Genomic DNA, 18,418 nt, shown 5'->3' with positions numbered 1-18,418 from the left:
TGACGAATCAAAACCATCAAATCATTTTTATATGTATGCTCAAAAGAAGTATGTACTATTATGAAATTATAATAAAAAGTTACTTAATTTTTACATAGTCAAAAACTAAGAATTAAATGATCCAACTATAAGTGGTATAGATATAACCTCCTAAACTATATACTTAAATATATAACTGCAATAAATATTATTGATAATATAAGGTCCTTTTTTCATACTTTCGAGAATAATATTACATTTATATCACTTGTAAGCCTAATGTCAGAATCATTAATACAGACAAATGATAAAACATATCTCACGTATGTATTGGCTAATTATAAATTAATGAGATATATATATATATATATATATATATATATATATATATATATATATATATATGAAAATTGATATATTCCATTTTGTATGCGAATTGTTTTCTTTTCTTACTTTGTTTTTTCTTCCTTTTTTTCTTTATTAATTTTTCATTAATAATACTGATTTATAATTTACTAAAATCATGTAAAAGCATATCCCTCGAATGACACATATCTCACAAAAATAAAAATTCTTGTCACAACGTAATCATTTTATCGATGTATTAATGATTCGAAAAATACATAATAATTGTCCTCTGGCGTGCGACATCGATACACAATTATAAATTACATTATCCTATCTCTTGGTTGTACATTACTGGTTTCCAAGGCTTTTTAATATAGTTATTGTTTCGATTATTGTTCTAAAAGATTATTGAAATTGATTCCATTTGCGGGAAGGAATCTCAGTTAGATGATTCGTTATAGTAAAAATGTAAGGACCTTAAAGTTTTGCATTGTTTGCAGTAAAACATATCTTATCCTAGAATTTAATATTTTTTTTCATACGTTCTGTGTTATTATTGAATCAATATCTTACTGCTATTTTAATATTCCCTTGCATTAATGAGGCTTTATTATCAGCCCAGATCTAATGCCGTGTAATGTCTAGTTCAACTTAAATCATAAGTATCTTTTTTCAGCATGATTATAACATTTTGTGTATTGTACAAAACTTTCTTACTTTCATTCCATCTCTCCCATTACATTTTTTAATATCGTCAATATTAAACTTCGCGTGCCATCCTAGTTCAGACAGCGTCAGTATATTTGTTTATTTAATTAGAAGTGAATTATGTGCCACATATTTAAAAAATAAACAGTAATAGTGAAAACTAAAATGTGAGATAAATAAAACTAATGTCTTTGTACATTTTCAATGGTGTAATCGCTTAAATATTAAAAACAAATAAATATACTTCACATAGAAAATGTTCTTAAAACTCCACTTCAATGTATTCCCTATACTCGTAAAGATATGTTGTGTTAGTTTATCTTCAAATTAATTCTCATAATCACTGTGAACGATGACATTAGATTTAGACTGATCAAAATTATGCCATATAAAAGATAGCAGCATGTTATTAGTTAGATGTGGCACAATGTGATTTCTGACACTATAGGGATTACATAACAAATTGTTTCATCATAATTATCACTTTCAATTTGACTCTAGTAAATCTCTAACTTACTTTGGCCATTGGCTTGAAGAGTTATTGGCAATTAACATTTACACAATTTATTCGTTTAATATTTTATCCTTTCATTCAAACTTCATAACTTGAAGTGGCCAACTTTTTTTTTTTTTTTTTTTTAAATTTTTATATATTCAAAATTTCTTGTAGGTCTCAGAGGTTCGCACTCTAAAGCTGCTCCTTCTTCTCTGACGCTGCCTGGACCTCTCTTGTCCTCTATTCCTTAAATAAATTCTTTTCTACGTTCGATTTTTATTTACTAATGCATTTATCATTGCTTAATTGTTTTAGAACGCAAACCTCGCGCCCACGCTGGATGATAAACGTAATCTTACATACATCATCATATCTTTATAAGATCTCTTCAGCATAGTAATCGCATTATCGTTCAATCTAAAAACTCCATAGATTGGTAAATTCAATTCATATCAAATGATATTCAAACGTATAACAGTCTCGCATAAAGCGATCTATATAACTGTAATTTTATCCAGCAATATGATCATTTATATCATACAAATGCAAGAGATACTAAGACCTCTAAAAAAATAAGCGTAATGTGCGTTGCAGCCGATTTTTTAATTATTAATTGTCTAAGTGAATTTTTCCATGCAACAACCAATCGGCTAAGCTGCAAAATGCTCCACTCTACTTTAAAACATGATTAACTAAAAGCACCTGCTTTAAAACTTACTTTCTAAATGATTTTGAAAGTCTATCCAATCACCACTTTATGTGGAACTCGAAATATTGATCTCCCACTTTTATATCAGTGCTTTTGGATAGACTTATTATAATTATAAAAGTAAAAAAAAATTGACCACTCAAGAAGATCGTTTAACATTTAAGTAGTCTAGAATTGTTTCCTATGTCCAAGATATGATGATTATCATTATGTAGTGCTTCAATTTTTATAGAAAACAACATCGATAGAATTATGCGAAGTACATAACTCTTTTTGTGTCTGCATGAACAGTAATAGCTCGTGCCATTGCACCTGGTGTCCTATCTTCGCTACAGCCTGATTGATGAGATCCTTCCCCGCTATAAATAGATAGTACAAGACATATGAATTTTATCTAGGGAACTTATACCGATTTTATCATCCATCAGAAGAGTATAGTGATAATTTAATATAAATTTACCTATCGTGTTCCTTTTCTACTAGGTGATATCTAGCTCTGAATGCCACAAGATGGGCATAATAAGCTGGTGCTGGTATACTAACGGATCTTGTACACCTTACATACGTATGACATAATTGATACGTGAGACATTGCAATTCATCACTCTCAAAGTGATTGTCATCCCAGAGAACGTGATAATGAGATGGTCTAGATGTTCCCTGTAATAAAAAATATAATTTTTATATAATTCTTTTTTCTTTTCTTTCCTTATCAGAACTTACAGTTATAATAAGTACCAATATTAACCTACCTGAATACCTTGGTGACTGCAAAGATAGAAATCAAATTCTGTTGGATGAGTTATACAAACGTCAACCGTTGTACCAGCCGGAATATTGCCACTTTTACCACTTTGTTCTTTTTTATCTGCACAGAACAAACGAGTGTGATGTCTTTTTTGAACTACAATGAAAGTAATGCCAGGCCTATAATCAGCTTCAAGTTTGATACAAGCTTCACGAATGGCAGTTAATTCATGTTGTAGAACGTGAAGAAATTGTCCTTCCGAAACACCATCGCGATAGAGAATTATTCTATGTGGTTTATATCCTCCAGTACTTTTATAAAACATAACAAGAAGTTCCCTAAAAGCAATAGGGGTCTAATTTAGCAATGTATGTGTTGTGAAAATTTATAAACGAATAGTGGAATTTTTTAACTGTTTATAAAATTGGCTTCTTTCATTTATATTTAAAACTACTATATATTATTACTTACCTAACCATTGAACTGAGTTCCTGTATAATTTCTTGTCTATGTTGTTGTACCCTAACCGTAGCTGCATATCTTGATGGATGAGCATCCATACTACCTACTACAGCAGCTATACTAGGTTTTTTATTATCTCCGGCAGGAGGATGAGTTACATCTGCTCCCAAAAATATAACAGGCTCGTTAAACACTTTTGGTCTAATACTTGGTACTAGAATGCTATTGATGCCACCTAATTTCACATTAATCTTCAAGCACAAATTTGATAAAGTTTGAGGAGAGGTCTTATTGACATTCTTTGCCTGTACACATTGAGTTGCCATACCGAGTAACGTATCTCCTACTCTTTTGACTTCAGCTATGAACACAAATGTTTAATTTTAAAAGAAGTATATCCTTTATATTAAATATTATAATTTATCTATATCTAATTACCATATACAGGAGTTTTCCCGGGTAGCACAACACACACTAATTGCAATGCTTGGAAAGTCGATTTTAGATACCGAAACATAGGTTCAACTTGATCTGGCCCAGTAGCATATTTACAGAAACATGGTTGTCCAATAATTGGCATTCCAGCATCGTTACTGATTTTTTGCAATTGTGTAGTGAATGTACGTAACGCGTCTTCTCGTACTGTTCTTTGCGGGGCAAAGCAAGCAATAGCCCATACTCTAATCTCAACTCCCGTGAAGAACTGTTTACCTCGCATATCCCAAACGCCTTGATTGGGCATTGCTTGTTGTTTCGTCTTTAATCGTAAAAGAAAAAAAGAGCTATTACAGAAAATCACACTGCTTCTGCTTAAAAAGTAAATACAAAAATATTTAGTGAATACATAAGTTTGAACGTTAAATCGATGCAAAAAAAAAAAAAAAAAAAAAGAAAAAATATTTTTCGTAATAATATCATATTGCATAAGATAAAATTGATTGTATTCAAAGCTTGCAAACGATATTGAATTGTGGATGTAACAGAGATTACATACGTATTTTCATGGATTTGACATAGTTTCTTGCAATATTCAATTGTGCCCATCGGAAGACAATATTATTTATAAAACGAAATAAATTGACAAATCAGTTACATCACAGTTCAGATATCAAATCAATCGGGTCTAGATAGAGCTCGTGCATTTGTTTGACGACTTGTGATAGCATTTTTTAATAAAAGAAAACAGGTATAAAAAAGAAAAAAAAAAACAAAAAAAAAAAATAAGTAAAAGAAAATAGGGGTATAAAAAGCTATCTCTAGAAATGTGTGTGTGATTATTCGAGATCTGACTGATTGAACTTTATTATATATTTCTTACCTGTCCACTGAGGGAACTTACGCGCCCTCCGTACTGTAATTTGGGTGGAGGTAATACACGACCTCGAACTTCCATCATATTATTTGATATACTCAATCCAAATTCTTGAACATAAGAATCATTATTGAAGTCAGCTCGCCTTACTAAATTATTAATTTCTCGTTCACGATCTGGTGCTGAACGTGCTGTTGCTTTTATCATAGTAGACGTCTGCATATCTGTTAATTTTTTTATACAACGTTGTCCTGCTACTATATTACAAACCTGAAACAATAAATTATTATAACAATATTAGCAATAAGAAATTTATTTACTGATAATCTTCTTCCTGACATTATTTTTTACTATTAACTAACCTCAAGTGGCAGGTACGTGTGTTTATGTTCCTGGCCTACTTGCAAACAAGGAAGATGCGAATAACGTAATTTCATTTTATATTTATCCAAAAAGTATTTTGCAACTGTACATTCAACAGTTTGTCCATTTTCCAATTGCAATGGAAATCTATGATAAATAATTTAATACAAGTTTTCACATAATATAAATAACTCATATTTTCAAATTGATTCCACTTACGATTGCATTTGTGCCGGTTTACGTGTAACATTGCATACTCTATATTTTCGTCTCATTGTTCCGCAATGAGTTATTTCTATTTTGAGCCCTTTGATTTCTTTGGTAAATTTCACTCGTTGAGAATCTGTGAGTGGTTTCCTTTGTTCGTTTACATCTCTAATGTCTAATACTTCGCACATAAATTCTATGACAGGTTGAGCTTTATAAAATGCAGTTGCAGAAACTGAAATATAAATGAAGGATAAAGTGTAACGTCAGAAATATGAATGAAAGTTATTAAATATTTTTTAATCCTGAATTTTAATACTAAAACTATAAACGTACCATCAATATTTAACATCATTTTCCATTGAGATGGTCTTACAGATTGATGAAAGCCAAACCATACTTCTCTGCCTCCACCCAATGGATGATAATATCCATCCGGACTACTGAAAAATGATCTACCTACTGGTGTGTAAGTCATTGATGGTAAATGTCTCATTACAACATCTAATGCAAGAATAGCATCATATGGAATTTGTCTTGTACGTCCTTCGAGTGCTTCTTCTAAGGCAAATAATGAAACCTGAGCTACCCATTTTATTACCACTCTGAAAACTCGATCTTTACCCTCACCAGGCAGTGTTACCTACATCAGAAAAATATTGTACTATATATCTGCTGACAAAGGCGGCATTCAAGAAATATCAATAAATGAAATATTACCTCTAAGTCTATTTTATCAGTTCCAATAGGCAAAGGGTCCCTTGTATACAAGTTATTTCTTCCATCAAACACAGGTTTAAGAGTTCCAAAAATCTTGCTATATGCATGTACCATTGTTTCTATGATTTCCCTATTGACTTTGCGAGGGCATTTATCGGGTTGTATATTAATTTCATAATGATGCACATAGCCTCGTGGCATAGTAATTTGAAAATGATTTGCTCTCAATCCAATTGGTCTACCTTCACGACCTATGTTGGGCCTTCGTGGGCATGAAAACACTGTAAATGAAATTCATTAATACGCTAAGACTATTTTCTATATAATTATTTTCTGAATAATTAAAATTATATAATTGAGTATATATAGGAAATATATATTTAGGGTTATATAACTATCTTTCTATTTTATAAAATAAAAAATAAATGAATGCTCTTACTTGGCAGTTCTGGAGGTTGAGGCGGAGTATGTGTTTGTTGTGCAGGAACAAGGCCCAAAGAACTAGGAGCAACGACATTGCTCCCAGTTGCTCCGGCCGTTCCAACAGAAGTACTTGTTGTTGGTCCAGGTGGGGGGGCTAAAAATTAAAACAAAAAATCATAACTGATAGAAACATAACTGATTTATTTAAATTTACTTTAAGATCTTATAAACTATAAAAAAGAAAAAAATCCATTCTCATTTATACGATACAATTACCTAATGGCAAATTGCAAAAAAAAAATCACTTTCTCTATGAATGTAGAATGTTTAAATGCATGTATTGTTTGATAATTTTCTAACAAGTAGATAAAATAAAATACAGATGACATAGGAAATAATGATGATAGAAATGAAAAAATTCTATGACAAAAATAAAATAAATATCTTATGTCAAATGCAGAAATTAAAAATTATTCATTTAAGGAAAAAAAAAAAAAAAAAAAAAAAAAAAAAAAAAAAAAAAAAAGAGAATTAATTTCTTTCATAAAAGACAATAGCAATACACAATGTAAAATAAACAATCTCAATACGATAATATCTTACAATAGGTTTATACATAGGAGGTTTAACAAATAGCACACCATTTTCATTAGATGCATATAATTTACTATAGATGTAGGATATGATGAATCAAAGACAAGATATGACACGTCGTGCCTGTTGAGCTAGGTCGATTAGGGAGAGACAATTTTCGTCATTTTTCATTGAAATTATATACGTGTATCCATTGTTATTGAACTTAACATATCAATGTACAACTTTTTTCGAATATCTCCAATCTTTCTTTTTGATTATCGAAATGGAATAAAGGGTAAGAAACCACTTGAGAGCAACGATATTCTAAAATCGCTCGAGCTAATGGAGTAGATCTATTTAAGAGTTTTTTCGAGCAGATTAAGGTAAGCCTACAACAATAATATACTTACGCTGCCCTACAGGATACATTTTCGCAGCCGTTGATCAAAAAGACCAGGTAATCACTAATAAATAAGTAAAAAAATTTAACACAAAACCCACTGGCCACACAACACACTTCCCCACAACATACACTACGAGTAAGACTACCTTCTGCAATGGCTGCCAGCAGCTAAATGCCAATTGGTCTATACCCGGCCAATCAACGTTCTCATATTGAAATTGTGACCAGGTGAGTCAAATGAAGACAAACTAATTTCAAATATTCTATTGTAGTTTTTATGGTATGTCAAAATGATAGCATATATATATATATATATATATATATATATATATATATATATATATATACATACACGTATAATCTTAACAATTTACTCTAAAGTTGTTATAATTACATTATACGATACGGTTCATATGTTTTCACAGATATATAAAAATGCATACTTAATTGACACAACAAACATTGAATATTAAAAAATATATTGTATATAGGAACTATTGTTACGTCTGATCTATAAACGAAAGGAAAAAAAAAAGAAAAGAAGAAGAACAAATATATACAATAATTTTTTAAAGTTAACAAAAAATATTTACTCGAGAGTTCGCTGCTTTGTATGAAATAATATATAGCATAGCTAAATGTTATTTATATGATTAGCGCAGATTGACACAATAACCAGTAAATATATTGAATTTTTGTAATAAACATGGTAAAACGGTTTAAGACAATCTGAGGGTTATCAGACAATACGACATAAATATTTAAAAGTTATCGTAGCGCGAATATAATCGTTAAATAAAAATCACAACGGAATGTATTGCGAAAAACGATTAATTTATACTTAAACTTACTCCTGTCGTAATAGTTTTAAGCATAGATATAATTCCATTAATAGAAATTATTTCCATTCGCATATTGGATGAAGCGATTATTCAATTTATTTCCTGGAAATTTCAATACTACTAGATTAAAAGGATTTAATGTTTATGTTTAGTTTATATTCCCCGTAGATATAAGTTAGGAAAGATAAAAGAAAGTAACTTGAAGGGGAATAAGTAATATATATATATATATATATATATATGTATATAGAGTACCCTGCATATGTATTGACTTCTACTGTCCTTTTCTTGCCGACCGAAGTGCCATCTGTTCGCGAAATGAAAAACTTTGTATGAAGAAATATTCCCTAAGTTTGACCTCTATATGTATCCTACATGTTGGCAGCATTGATATAGTAATTTTTTGTTAAAGATGTCGAAAAACCTAACCTTATGAGTTAGAAACGATAGGATGGTATAATTACGTCGTCGTACACGCGTTTGCGTACTACACTGTTTGCGAAATGTCGATTCCTTTTAGCGGATCGCGTTCGCGTTCTGGCGGTTTGATCAGTGCTATTGCTAAACAATTGAAAGAAATTAATTTTAAATTAGTCAATAGGATCGTCGTACAGTTTGATCCCTTTCACGAGAATGTTACGGAAACGAGGTTAGTAAATCTTTATTTTTCTTCTGTTTTTTTTTTTTTTTTTTTTTTTTTTTTTTTCTTTCTTATTATCACTGTAATAAGAATCCTCGATCCAATTATTTTGCATTACTATGTATAATTTATGTACAACAACTCTACTTAAAATTTATTTATGAGATCGATAATTTATAGAATAAAATTAGAGTAATCTCGAAAAATTTTAGAAATCGATATATCGATTATTCATCGATGTATAACACGAGTCGTTAATAGTCGATGATATTGGTCAAAAATTAAGAAACGATGGTATCATAACAATTAAAAATTGATTTTTATTCATTAACTCTTCATATACGCGTACGCGTACATGTATGCAGAAATGTAGATATCCGTGTACGCGATAAATAAGTACACGCTTCTCAGATTAGATGGATTGCTATGACGTCGATAGCGCACGCATGCGCATTAAAATTTCCGAATAGACAGCATAGAACTTCAGATGAAACGTTATTTTTAGTAACACTCTAATATCGTGCAAATGTTTACTGGTATATGATATATGAGAACGTAAATGGGAGTAAAATTCTTAAAAGATAATAGTAAATATTTTTACGTGTGTAAAGAATAAAAGGGGAGAAAAAAAAAAGAAGAGACAAATGTGTATATAGTGAAACATTCCATTTTTCAACTTGCTATCAAAACTGTGTATGTATGTGTGTCATCTGTATTGATACTTCTAATATTTAAATCTTGTAAATGGTTACTTTATTATTTCCATTTCAATAGATAAAAATTGTTTATTTGCATTTGCCATTATATAATTATTTATTTTTATTTTTAAATACACTATATAAAATAACAATGTTATGTACTCCTTGAAAATTATACTCATTTAATATCTAAAGACTGTCTAATATAAATCTTTAAACTTACCACTGCACTGTCCGCATCCATATGCTTTACCAAGCATAGAAACTGCAGTTGTTATACGAAGAGTACTTAAATCCGGCATAGGTATAGGTAGTTGTTGCTCCATTTGAGCCATGATGCTTCTGAAACATAATATTTTTTTTATGTGTATGCATACACCTTCTTACCTTAATATTATAATATTAGTTTTCATTTTCTTCGTATTTTGAGTATTCGATTTTAATAATTATAATTTTTAATAACTAAAATAAAGAATAAACTATTGAAATAATATTCTGCTTTTTTTCCAGAAAGTTTCTTTTCTATATATCAGCCCCGAGGATTCTAAAAACAAATCCTTTCTGCATATTAAAAACAAAAATTGTCTGCGATCGTACTGAGCCTATTATTACATTTGATCTTGGTGAGTATTCAACAAAAATATGTAAAATTATAATTTCTACTTTTCAATACAAATAATCAATGTCGTGTATAAACTTGTCTATAATTTTCAGTATCAAATAACAAAGTAATATTCAAGTGTAAAAATTTAACTACTCTGGATATCTTACAATATTGCAATAAGCACATCAGTTCTTTAGTTCCACCTCCTGAAAAGAGTCCTAAACAACTTCTGCTTGAGGAGAAAGAAAAGAAGAGAAAGAAGAAAAAAATAAAACAAAAACCATTTACTAAAAGAAGGCATGTAATTTTGTAATTTGGCAGAGATAGAGAAAATTTGCAGAAGTCTTGTAAATTATTTGATTATATTTAAATTTTATGAAAATCTTAGAACTGCTTAATTAGAAAATAAAATAAATAGAAGAAAAAACAAGCGGAGAAGGAATATTATCACTTCATTAATACATCAATCAAATTTTATCCTATTTTTCTCTGCTTTCATACAATCAAAAATAAGTCAAACAACCTACATTGTCAATTCATAAGAGAAATAGTAACATTGTATTTACTGCAAAGGATTTTGAATTTATTATTCTTAATATCTTATTTAATATAAAATATATAAAGCTGAATATATAAAAGATTAAGTAGCTTCATTATAAAGACTATTTACTTGCAATATTATAAAAAATTTTGTAGAAATTAAAAGTTGAAGCTTCTCTATTTCTTATATCTTGGTATATAATATCTTGCATAAGATAAAGGAAAATTACTTTATAATTCTTACTTTAATTATATTAAAGATATTCTATTGAAACTGCAACACATCCATCTATTTCATATTAATATAAAGTATTGTAAAGAAAAAATATTTTCACCATGGCAAGCCATGCTTCCACTAGCAAAAATTATAACATGAAACTAATCGATACCCTTTATAATAAAATACCAGCTTTTACTGATCTCTTTGATGAAGAAACATGGTATACATTCGTTGCTTGTTTCATAGCAGGCACTTTTCTAGTTGCTTTTATACTTTCCAGATTTATTACATTACATCCAGTCGACTAAATTCATCATAATATAATGTTATTTATTCTAATATAACGCTAATTCTTATTCATGCTTTCATAAATATGTAACATAAATAAACAAATATGTAGCACCAGAATATGTATTTATAAAGATTGAAAAATGTTTTCACACTTTTTTGTCATTTTGCTTTAATCATTCAAAGATTAAAATTATGTTAAAGAAACATTTCATTACTTTACTCATTTCTCTACTTTATCAACTAAGAACTTTTTGAATTATATACCATAAGGATCAATAATCCAATACTATTCTAATGTAATTATATATGTCTACTGTAATCTTATAAAAAAAAAAAAAAAAAAAAAAAAAACAGCCTATGTCATATAAGTATTGAAGTAATATATATTTTACAACAAACTAATTAGGCGTTTGCTATAAAGTAATAGATTTTATCTAATGCCATCATTAAAATTAAAAAGATCAGATTTTCTTGATTCATTTTTAACAAAAAAAATTTTATAACATCTTTATAAAAAAATGTAACAAAGTAGTATACAAAAATAGAATGATAAAATATTAAAACTTAGATATTACAATTGATTGATTTTAAATTAGAACAATAAGATAATAATAACTGTCCCTTTAATTGTTTTCCTAATTATGTATCTATTGTGTTACAATGCTATTATAGATCTCAATTTCATTTCTTTTCCCTTTCCCCCATCTTTTTCTTCACGCATGCGCGCACATCGCATCGTTCCGATACATCTCCTTTATTATTATACCACTCGAATCAAAATCGACGTTCCATTAATATTTTTTGAAATTCTTTTAAAAAACAATTCATTCGAAACGATTTAACATTTTAAATAATAACGTAAATAATGTGAACAATTTTTACATTCCGTAAAATTATAATATGTAAGATGTTCATTTTAATTTGGGGGAAAAAAAAAAAGAAAAAAAAAAAAAAAATATGTGAAATATGAATCAAAGATCATAATGAAATTCTTATTGAAAAATTTCATAGAAATAAAGAAAACAAAAGCTGCTTGTAAATATTAGGGTAAAGTAAGTGGTATATAAGGAAGAGTGTTGTCTACTTGTGCTGACATCTGATGGGGAAGAAATGCGACACTCCAAAGGGCTGAGAGAAAAGAGAGAGAGAGCACGTGTATTTAACGAGTAACTTTAATCTCTCCTTAATTTCAATATTATAAAAAAAAAGACGAGGACGGTTTCGAAAGTTTCGCGATCGATTAACAATTCATTCTATTTAAGATTTTTCAATTACCCTTTCCTCTTCTTTTCTTTTCTTTTCTTTCGACCTTTGAAATTGTGCTCATGTGAGACCATCGTAAACGCGTATGAATAAGAACTACATATACATCTCGTACAGGTTATACATATCAAGATATTTATTACTATTCTTCGTGGAAGATTCGTGGTCATTCTTCATTAAGGAAGACAAAGGTATTTACACACAAAAAGAAAAAAAGAAAAAAGAAAAAAGAAAAAAAAAAAAAAAAAAAAAAAAAAAAATTTTTTTTGTTTAACTAATAGCAAACAACACGTGCGATATAATAACCTCAAAAATATAGTTGAAAATTAATAGGAAAGAGGACATAATGATTTGGAAGTTCCTTTAGAATGACGAAATAACACGAAAATATTCAACGAATTTCTCGTTAATTAGCATGGCTAAGAACATTTTAACGGAGCTACCGAGGGTTCTACTTGTAAAATAAATTCACAAAACTGACATAGTATTTATCGATCATGTATATATTAAAATTTTGACTGATTCATTAAAAATTAATTTAATCGTTATTATTCTAGTATCAGCAAATTTAACTGGAAAATATAATTAATACGATTTTTAAAGAGACACGCACAGGCAATTGTAGAGATTTATTTTTTTGTCGATTCGTATTCATTCAAACGTATCATCGATTATTTTGATAATCGACGATATCGATTTGAAGTTGTATCGATCTAACTTGCATGTAATCGAATTAAAATTCAACAATTTTTAATAATTCGGAATATGTGATTGTGTGAAAGCTCCTTTATATAAAAAAAAAAAAAAAAAAAAAAAAAAAAAAAAACGTGAGAAAAATATGCAAAAAATATAATACGAATACTATTTTAACGGATATGATGGAGAATCCATGGCAAAGTGAACACAATGAACGCGTAGAAGTATGTGCGTAATAGGATGTAAATATGTATGTATAATATAAATACACTTAACATGCGCACACACATTAAGATTCGTGAAGCCCTGTTGCGTTTTACAAAAGTGTTCTTATTTTCTTTAATAGCTTTGTGGTATACGTTAAAATCGATCCTTGGACAAAGGAGATACCAATTAATCGTTAGTGGTTTTCTCATCGAACAAAAACACTTTATCTTGAGGATCCTCAATTACCAAAAAGGAAATTTGCAAACATCGAGTTTCGAATTTTCTCGCGTGTCTTGAATAATTTTCGAGACCATAGGAAAAAAAAAAACAATCATAAAAGAACGAAGAAGAAAGGACTTCTTATTCGATAACCAATAATTTTCATCATTTCGTCGAACCTTCGAAACGTATATTATATATATCTTTTAACGTATATATATATATATATATATATATATATATATATATCTTTTCTACACTATATACAAAATCTTTGGAACTTAAAGCAGCACATCGAAGATATATTCCCGATGCACACATTACGGCGGAATGATCTCGAATAAGAAATAACGTTCTCTTGATACAACTGGCAATAATATTATAACCTATATTTGAAGTCGCAAGAAAGGCAAGAAAGAAACGGATATGCTTTGAAAGAGCAAAAAAGGAAGAATCATACATATACACACACACACATATATATATATATATATATATAGATGTCATGCGTACAATACTACGCACACAAGTGTTCAAAAGAAAAACTATTAGTAGAATTACGATTCTTTTCGTTATCATTAGAAAATATAATATAAATGATAACGCGAACAAGTATAACACAGTTGTCATCGTTTTGAAAAGGTAAAAATATACAATGTATAAAACACGTAATTATCAAAAGATACGTAAATGTGAAGGCTGAGAAAAAAAAAAAAAAAAAAAAAAAAGGAAAAGAAAAAGGGAAAAAAAACAAAGAGAAAAAACGAATTATCATCTAACAAAAATACAAACTCACCTTTGATATATTTTCTTCTTCTTTTTTTTTTTTTCCCCCCCGTAAACAACTAATGTGTTCGTCTTCGACGTAGATATAACTCGTAGGAGAATACACACAAGCACATCGAACCAGGTGCGTTCGCGCCAACAACAATTTGGTCACGTTTATTCTTTTTTCTTTCTTTCTTTTTTTTCTTTTCTTTTCATAAGATTCTGTCTTTCTTTTCCTTCTCCTTCTTCTTTCGCCGGGTCTTTCACGTGCCGAGTTTCATTTTCTTTCGATTTTTCACTTGAAACTAAGTGAGAGAAAGAGAGAGAGAGGGAGAGAGAGAGATAAAGAGAGGGGGAAGAGAGAGAGAAAGAAAGAGAGAGAGAGAGAGAGAGAGAAAGAAAATTAAGGGAAGAAGGGGGAAAAGAGAAGAACGGAGGAAGTAAACTACATTGTTGCACTCGCGAGAAAACGTATGATTCACTGGCGAAAGAAAAAGAAAAAAGAGAGAGGAAAAGAGGGAAAGAGAGAGAGAGAGAGAGAGAGAGAGAGAGAGAGAGAGAGAGGAAAAGAGAAAAAGAAGGAAATTATCTTCTAGCACTGTTCGTCGCGCAAACGTTGCCACGCGTGACGATGATGGTAAACTTTGATGTGGCACTGAACGACACAAGAGGGATACGACGACAAAATTGACAACGACGACGACACAACGACGACGACACAACGACGAACAGCAGTATAACAGCAGCAACAGCAACGACAGTGTACGTCGTTCTGACCGTGAATGAACGGAGGTTCGAGCGCGCGCGAGCTAGCGAGCCGCCACTCTTCCGGATCCTCTACGTGTCTTCTTTCTCACTCTGTTCCATCCTGACATATATATTTTCTTTCTTTATCGCGCCTTTTCCCTCCTCCACCTTCCACCTTCACTCCTCCCTGCCGAGCGCTTCGTAGGCTGCAAAAAAAAAAGGGAAAGGGGGTAAAGGAAAAAAAGAAAAGAAAAAAAAAGGAAATAAAAAAAAAAAAAATATATATATATATATATATATAATCAAAGCATATCTCTTGCTTTGGTTACGAGGAAATGTTCCTCCTTTTTCTCTTTTTGTCTTTTCCATTTTTTAAAATATTATTCGAACAACAATCGACAAATCGAATCGAATAGAATCGATGAAAGATACCGAAGTTAAAAATGATTACGATAAATGAACGAGAACGAGCCAATAGAAGAAAGAGGTATCATTGAGATTTGTTTGCTTTTCTCAATGATCCATGATATAGAGCAACTCGGCACGTTTTTCCGCTCGAACGAGACGCATTCGATCGAAAAACACACGCCTTTGTCTTATCCGTTTTAATATCGATTGTCATTGCCCTTTTTTTTGCGAGGCGAGGCGAGGAAAATGTACCAGGCGATATTCAGAGACTGATATTCGTTCGACGAGTGTTATTATTATTATTACTATTATCATTATTATCATCATTATCATCATCATCATCATCATTATTATTATTATTATTATTATTATTATTATTATTATTACTATTATTATTATTATTACTATTATTATTATTATTATTATTATTATTATTATTATTATTATTATTATTATTATTATTATTATTATTATTATTATTATTACCGTTATTGTTACTATTATCGTCAAGAGCAACTCGTAAATAATCTATAAAATAATTTATTTTCGTTTCGGTGTTAAAAATCGAATTATTCTTTGAGAAATGCAGAGAAATTACAGAAAGTTGGCCGGATCGATATAATGAAAACATAATTATAGAGATTTTAGGTTAGACGTTGTTTTTTTAACCGCACATTATTTTCCTCTTGACGAATTAAATCCGATGAAAAAATTCTTCCAAGATAATTTCGAAAGAGAAAGTAATGCGAATGTCGCGAATATTCCGATTTGATTTCCTTCGTGAAATAGATTGTGCAGGGATTTCGGTTTATCTCTCGTCATCGCGATTGGCCGATATCTATTCGATAGGAAAGATACCGTGCGAATGCTGTTGCGAAGAAGAAGAGGAATAATCGAAGAAAAGAGAGACGAGAAAGCTCTCTCCCCACTTTCTCTCTCTCTCTCTCTCTCTCTCTCTCTCTCTCTCTCTCTCTTCACTCGTACATCTTCGGTATCGCTCGTTAAAAAAGCTCGGTAAAATTCGGATCGACTTTGAAGGCGCGTAAATCGGGATTATTTGAACGGTGAATCGCGCCTTGTTCTCCGTCATGATTTTCCCTCTATCGTTCTTGGGCATTTCTGATTGAGAAAAATTATAAAAGATCGAGAAAAGTTAATTTGTAAAGCGTAAATAAAGTGTCTGTATGTGTTTCGAGAAAATAAAAACGGAGTTTTCTTCGTCGCCGTCGCCGTCGTCGTCGTCGTTGACGTACTCCGGGGAAACCGAGGAAAGGGCAAGAAGTGGGTCGGTCGCGCGGCCGTCGACGTATCGCGAATCGCTCGACGATGATTCACGCCGGTTGCCGTCTTCTCTTCGACGGCCATCGACCGGCACGAACGAACAATCCTCGAGACGATGTTTAATAACCTTCGACGGCAGTGAAAGAAGACACGTTTCTCGATATCGATGGGGAATTAAAGAAAGAATGATCGATGAGATAGCGCGCGAAAATTCATTCAATCGTTGAATCTCCAAAACGAAAAAGGATTTTGACTAAACATTGTTTCAGTTAAACAAGGACAGAAATTTTATTATCCGGTTGATTCTCGTCGCGTGTACGTAACGACGTAGTTAATATACACGCACAATATACACGATGTTCCTTTTCGCGCGTCTTTTCTTCTCAAAAGCGACTTGGCACTCCAGACTTCCTTTTATTTTTCTTTTTTTTTGTTTTTATTATTCGTATGGAACAGAAGAAAAAGGAAAGAAAAATCGAGCGCGCGCGCGCGCGATAGAGAGAGAGAGAGAGAGATGGAGAAGGAGAGCTGGAAAAGGGAAAGAAAAAGGAGAGAAAGAATGGCAACTTTCACTTGCGAGGCCTTCGTGAGAGAGAAACAGAGATGAGAGGAGAGGAGAGGGAGGAATATGACGGGGGAGATGGTCGAGAAGAGCGGCACGGGGCCGCCAAAAACGATCACCAAGTGTCAAGGTTGCTATTCTACGCAACGTATGCGCGCGTCTGTGTATATGTACACGTTCGTTCGTATGTGCGTCCACGTGTGTAAATGTGTGCGCGCGGAGAAAAGCACGCGCGCGCGCGCGCCTGCTACGTGGTCCGGTGCCGCTCGTTCACTCGCGCGCGCGCGCGCGTCTTCTCTCTCTCTCTCTCTCTCCCTCTTTTGCTCTCGGTTAACTCGCTTACTCGGCACGCACATAGACGGAGCTGCAGAAAGAGAAAGAAAGAAAGAGAGAGAGAGAGAGAGAGAAAGAGAGAGAGAGCAGTGAGAGAGAAAGAGATGGAGTGAACCCACGTCTTCGGTTGCGGTTCCTTCGTCTCTCCCGCCAGGCCAGCCTTCCTACTCTCGACTACCACCTCTATCCTCTATAGCCCACTACTAACACCTACCTATGTATATATATCTAGATATCTAGAGAGTGGCGCTATCACAACAATGCCATTATAGCGGGGTATCCGTTTCCCTCTGTTACACAGCGTGACACAGGGCCGCGACAACGCGACACGATTCTAACGAAATAAGCGAGAAATCCGGCTGGACGAGCGATCGTCGACAGGGCCAAGAGACGCGCACAATTCCGACGTAAATTCGACGCGAGAGTTTTTAGTGAAATTCGCCGAACGCTTCGGCGATCAACATTCGCGAGTAGGGGATCCCCCACCACGCTACTTGTTCGATTTGAACGGTATTGCGCGTGCGCCGACCCCTCAGGAACGTACCCCTTACGACGTCCCCCTACGCTATCGTTTTTGTTACTAGGGCGCCGCTTGTTTACAAACACCGTAGCGAGAGACGAAGACCGACGACGTGTTCTCGTCGC

At 31.9% G+C, this 18,418-nt stretch overlaps 3 protein-coding genes across 4 annotated transcripts; 2 read left to right on the top strand and 1 right to left on the bottom strand.

The window, feature by feature from the left end:
- Positions 1-428: 428 nt before the first annotated feature.
- LOC124952629 (protein argonaute-2) lies at positions 429-18,255 on the bottom strand. Of its 2 annotated transcripts, XM_047502772.1 has the most exons (14): positions 17,988-18,255; positions 14,471-15,395; positions 9,858-9,976; positions 6,492-6,629; positions 6,053-6,333; positions 5,669-5,975; positions 5,345-5,567; positions 5,125-5,272; positions 4,769-5,032; positions 3,889-4,207; positions 3,460-3,811; positions 2,993-3,326; positions 2,701-2,900; positions 429-2,599 (listed from the first exon to the last, which is right to left on the bottom strand). In XM_047502772.1, the coding sequence occupies exons 3-14, from the start codon at positions 9,967-9,969 to the stop codon at positions 2,491-2,493; spliced, it is 2,787 nt and encodes a 928-aa protein (XP_047358728.1). In that variant the 5' UTR covers positions 9,970-9,976; positions 14,471-15,395; positions 17,988-18,255; the 3' UTR covers positions 429-2,490. The 2 variants fall into 2 exon arrangements, with proteins under 2 accessions (XP_047358728.1, XP_047358729.1); XM_047502773.1 differs by lacking the exons at positions 9,858-9,976; positions 14,471-15,395; positions 17,988-18,255 and adding an exon at positions 7,462-7,614.
- On the top strand, positions 8,697-10,620 carry LOC124952632. Its single transcript, XM_047502779.1, has 3 exons — positions 8,697-8,945; positions 10,145-10,257; positions 10,349-10,620. The coding sequence occupies exons 1-3, from the start codon at positions 8,800-8,802 to the stop codon at positions 10,549-10,551; spliced, it is 462 nt and encodes a 153-aa protein (XP_047358735.1). The 5' UTR covers positions 8,697-8,799; the 3' UTR covers positions 10,552-10,620.
- LOC124952633 lies at positions 10,776-13,393 on the top strand. The gene has a single exon (XM_047502780.1). The coding sequence runs from the start codon at positions 11,115-11,117 to the stop codon at positions 11,304-11,306; it is 192 nt and encodes a 63-aa protein (XP_047358736.1). The 5' UTR covers positions 10,776-11,114; the 3' UTR covers positions 11,307-13,393.
- Positions 18,256-18,418: the final 163 nt, after the last annotated feature.

Source organism: Vespa velutina, chromosome 10 (genome assembly GCF_912470025.1).
Source record: "Vespa velutina chromosome 10, iVesVel2.1, whole genome shotgun sequence".
Lineage (NCBI taxonomy): Eukaryota > Metazoa > Arthropoda > Insecta > Hymenoptera > Vespidae > Vespa > Vespa velutina.
Note: the sequence above shows the minus strand (reverse complement) of the source record. Positions and strands in the feature narration are given on the sequence as shown.

Coding starts and splice junctions, on each gene's coding strand:
- LOC124952632 (XM_047502779.1), top strand. CDS start 8,800: ATGTCGATTCCTTTTAGCGGATCGCGTTCGCGTTCTGGCGGTTTGATC. Junction 8,946..10,144: donor GAGAATGTTACGGAAACGAG/GTTAGTAAATCT, acceptor CTTTTTTTCCAG/AAAGTTTCTTTTCTATATAT. Junction 10,258..10,348: donor TATTATTACATTTGATCTTG/GTGAGTATTCAA, acceptor TATAATTTTCAG/TATCAAATAACAAAGTAATA.
- LOC124952629 (XM_047502772.1), bottom strand. CDS start 9,969: ATGGCTCAAATGGAGCAACAACTACCTATACCTATGCCGGATTTAAGT. Junction 6,630..9,857: donor TGGATGCGGACAGTGCAGTG/GTAAGTTTAAAG, acceptor TTTAATTTTTAG/CCCCCCCACCTGGACCAACA. Junction 5,976..6,052: donor CTGATAAAATAGACTTAGAG/GTAATATTTCAT, acceptor TTTCTGATGTAG/GTAACACTGCCTGGTGAGGG.
- LOC124952633 (XM_047502780.1), top strand. CDS start 11,115: ATGGCAAGCCATGCTTCCACTAGCAAAAATTATAACATGAAACTAATC.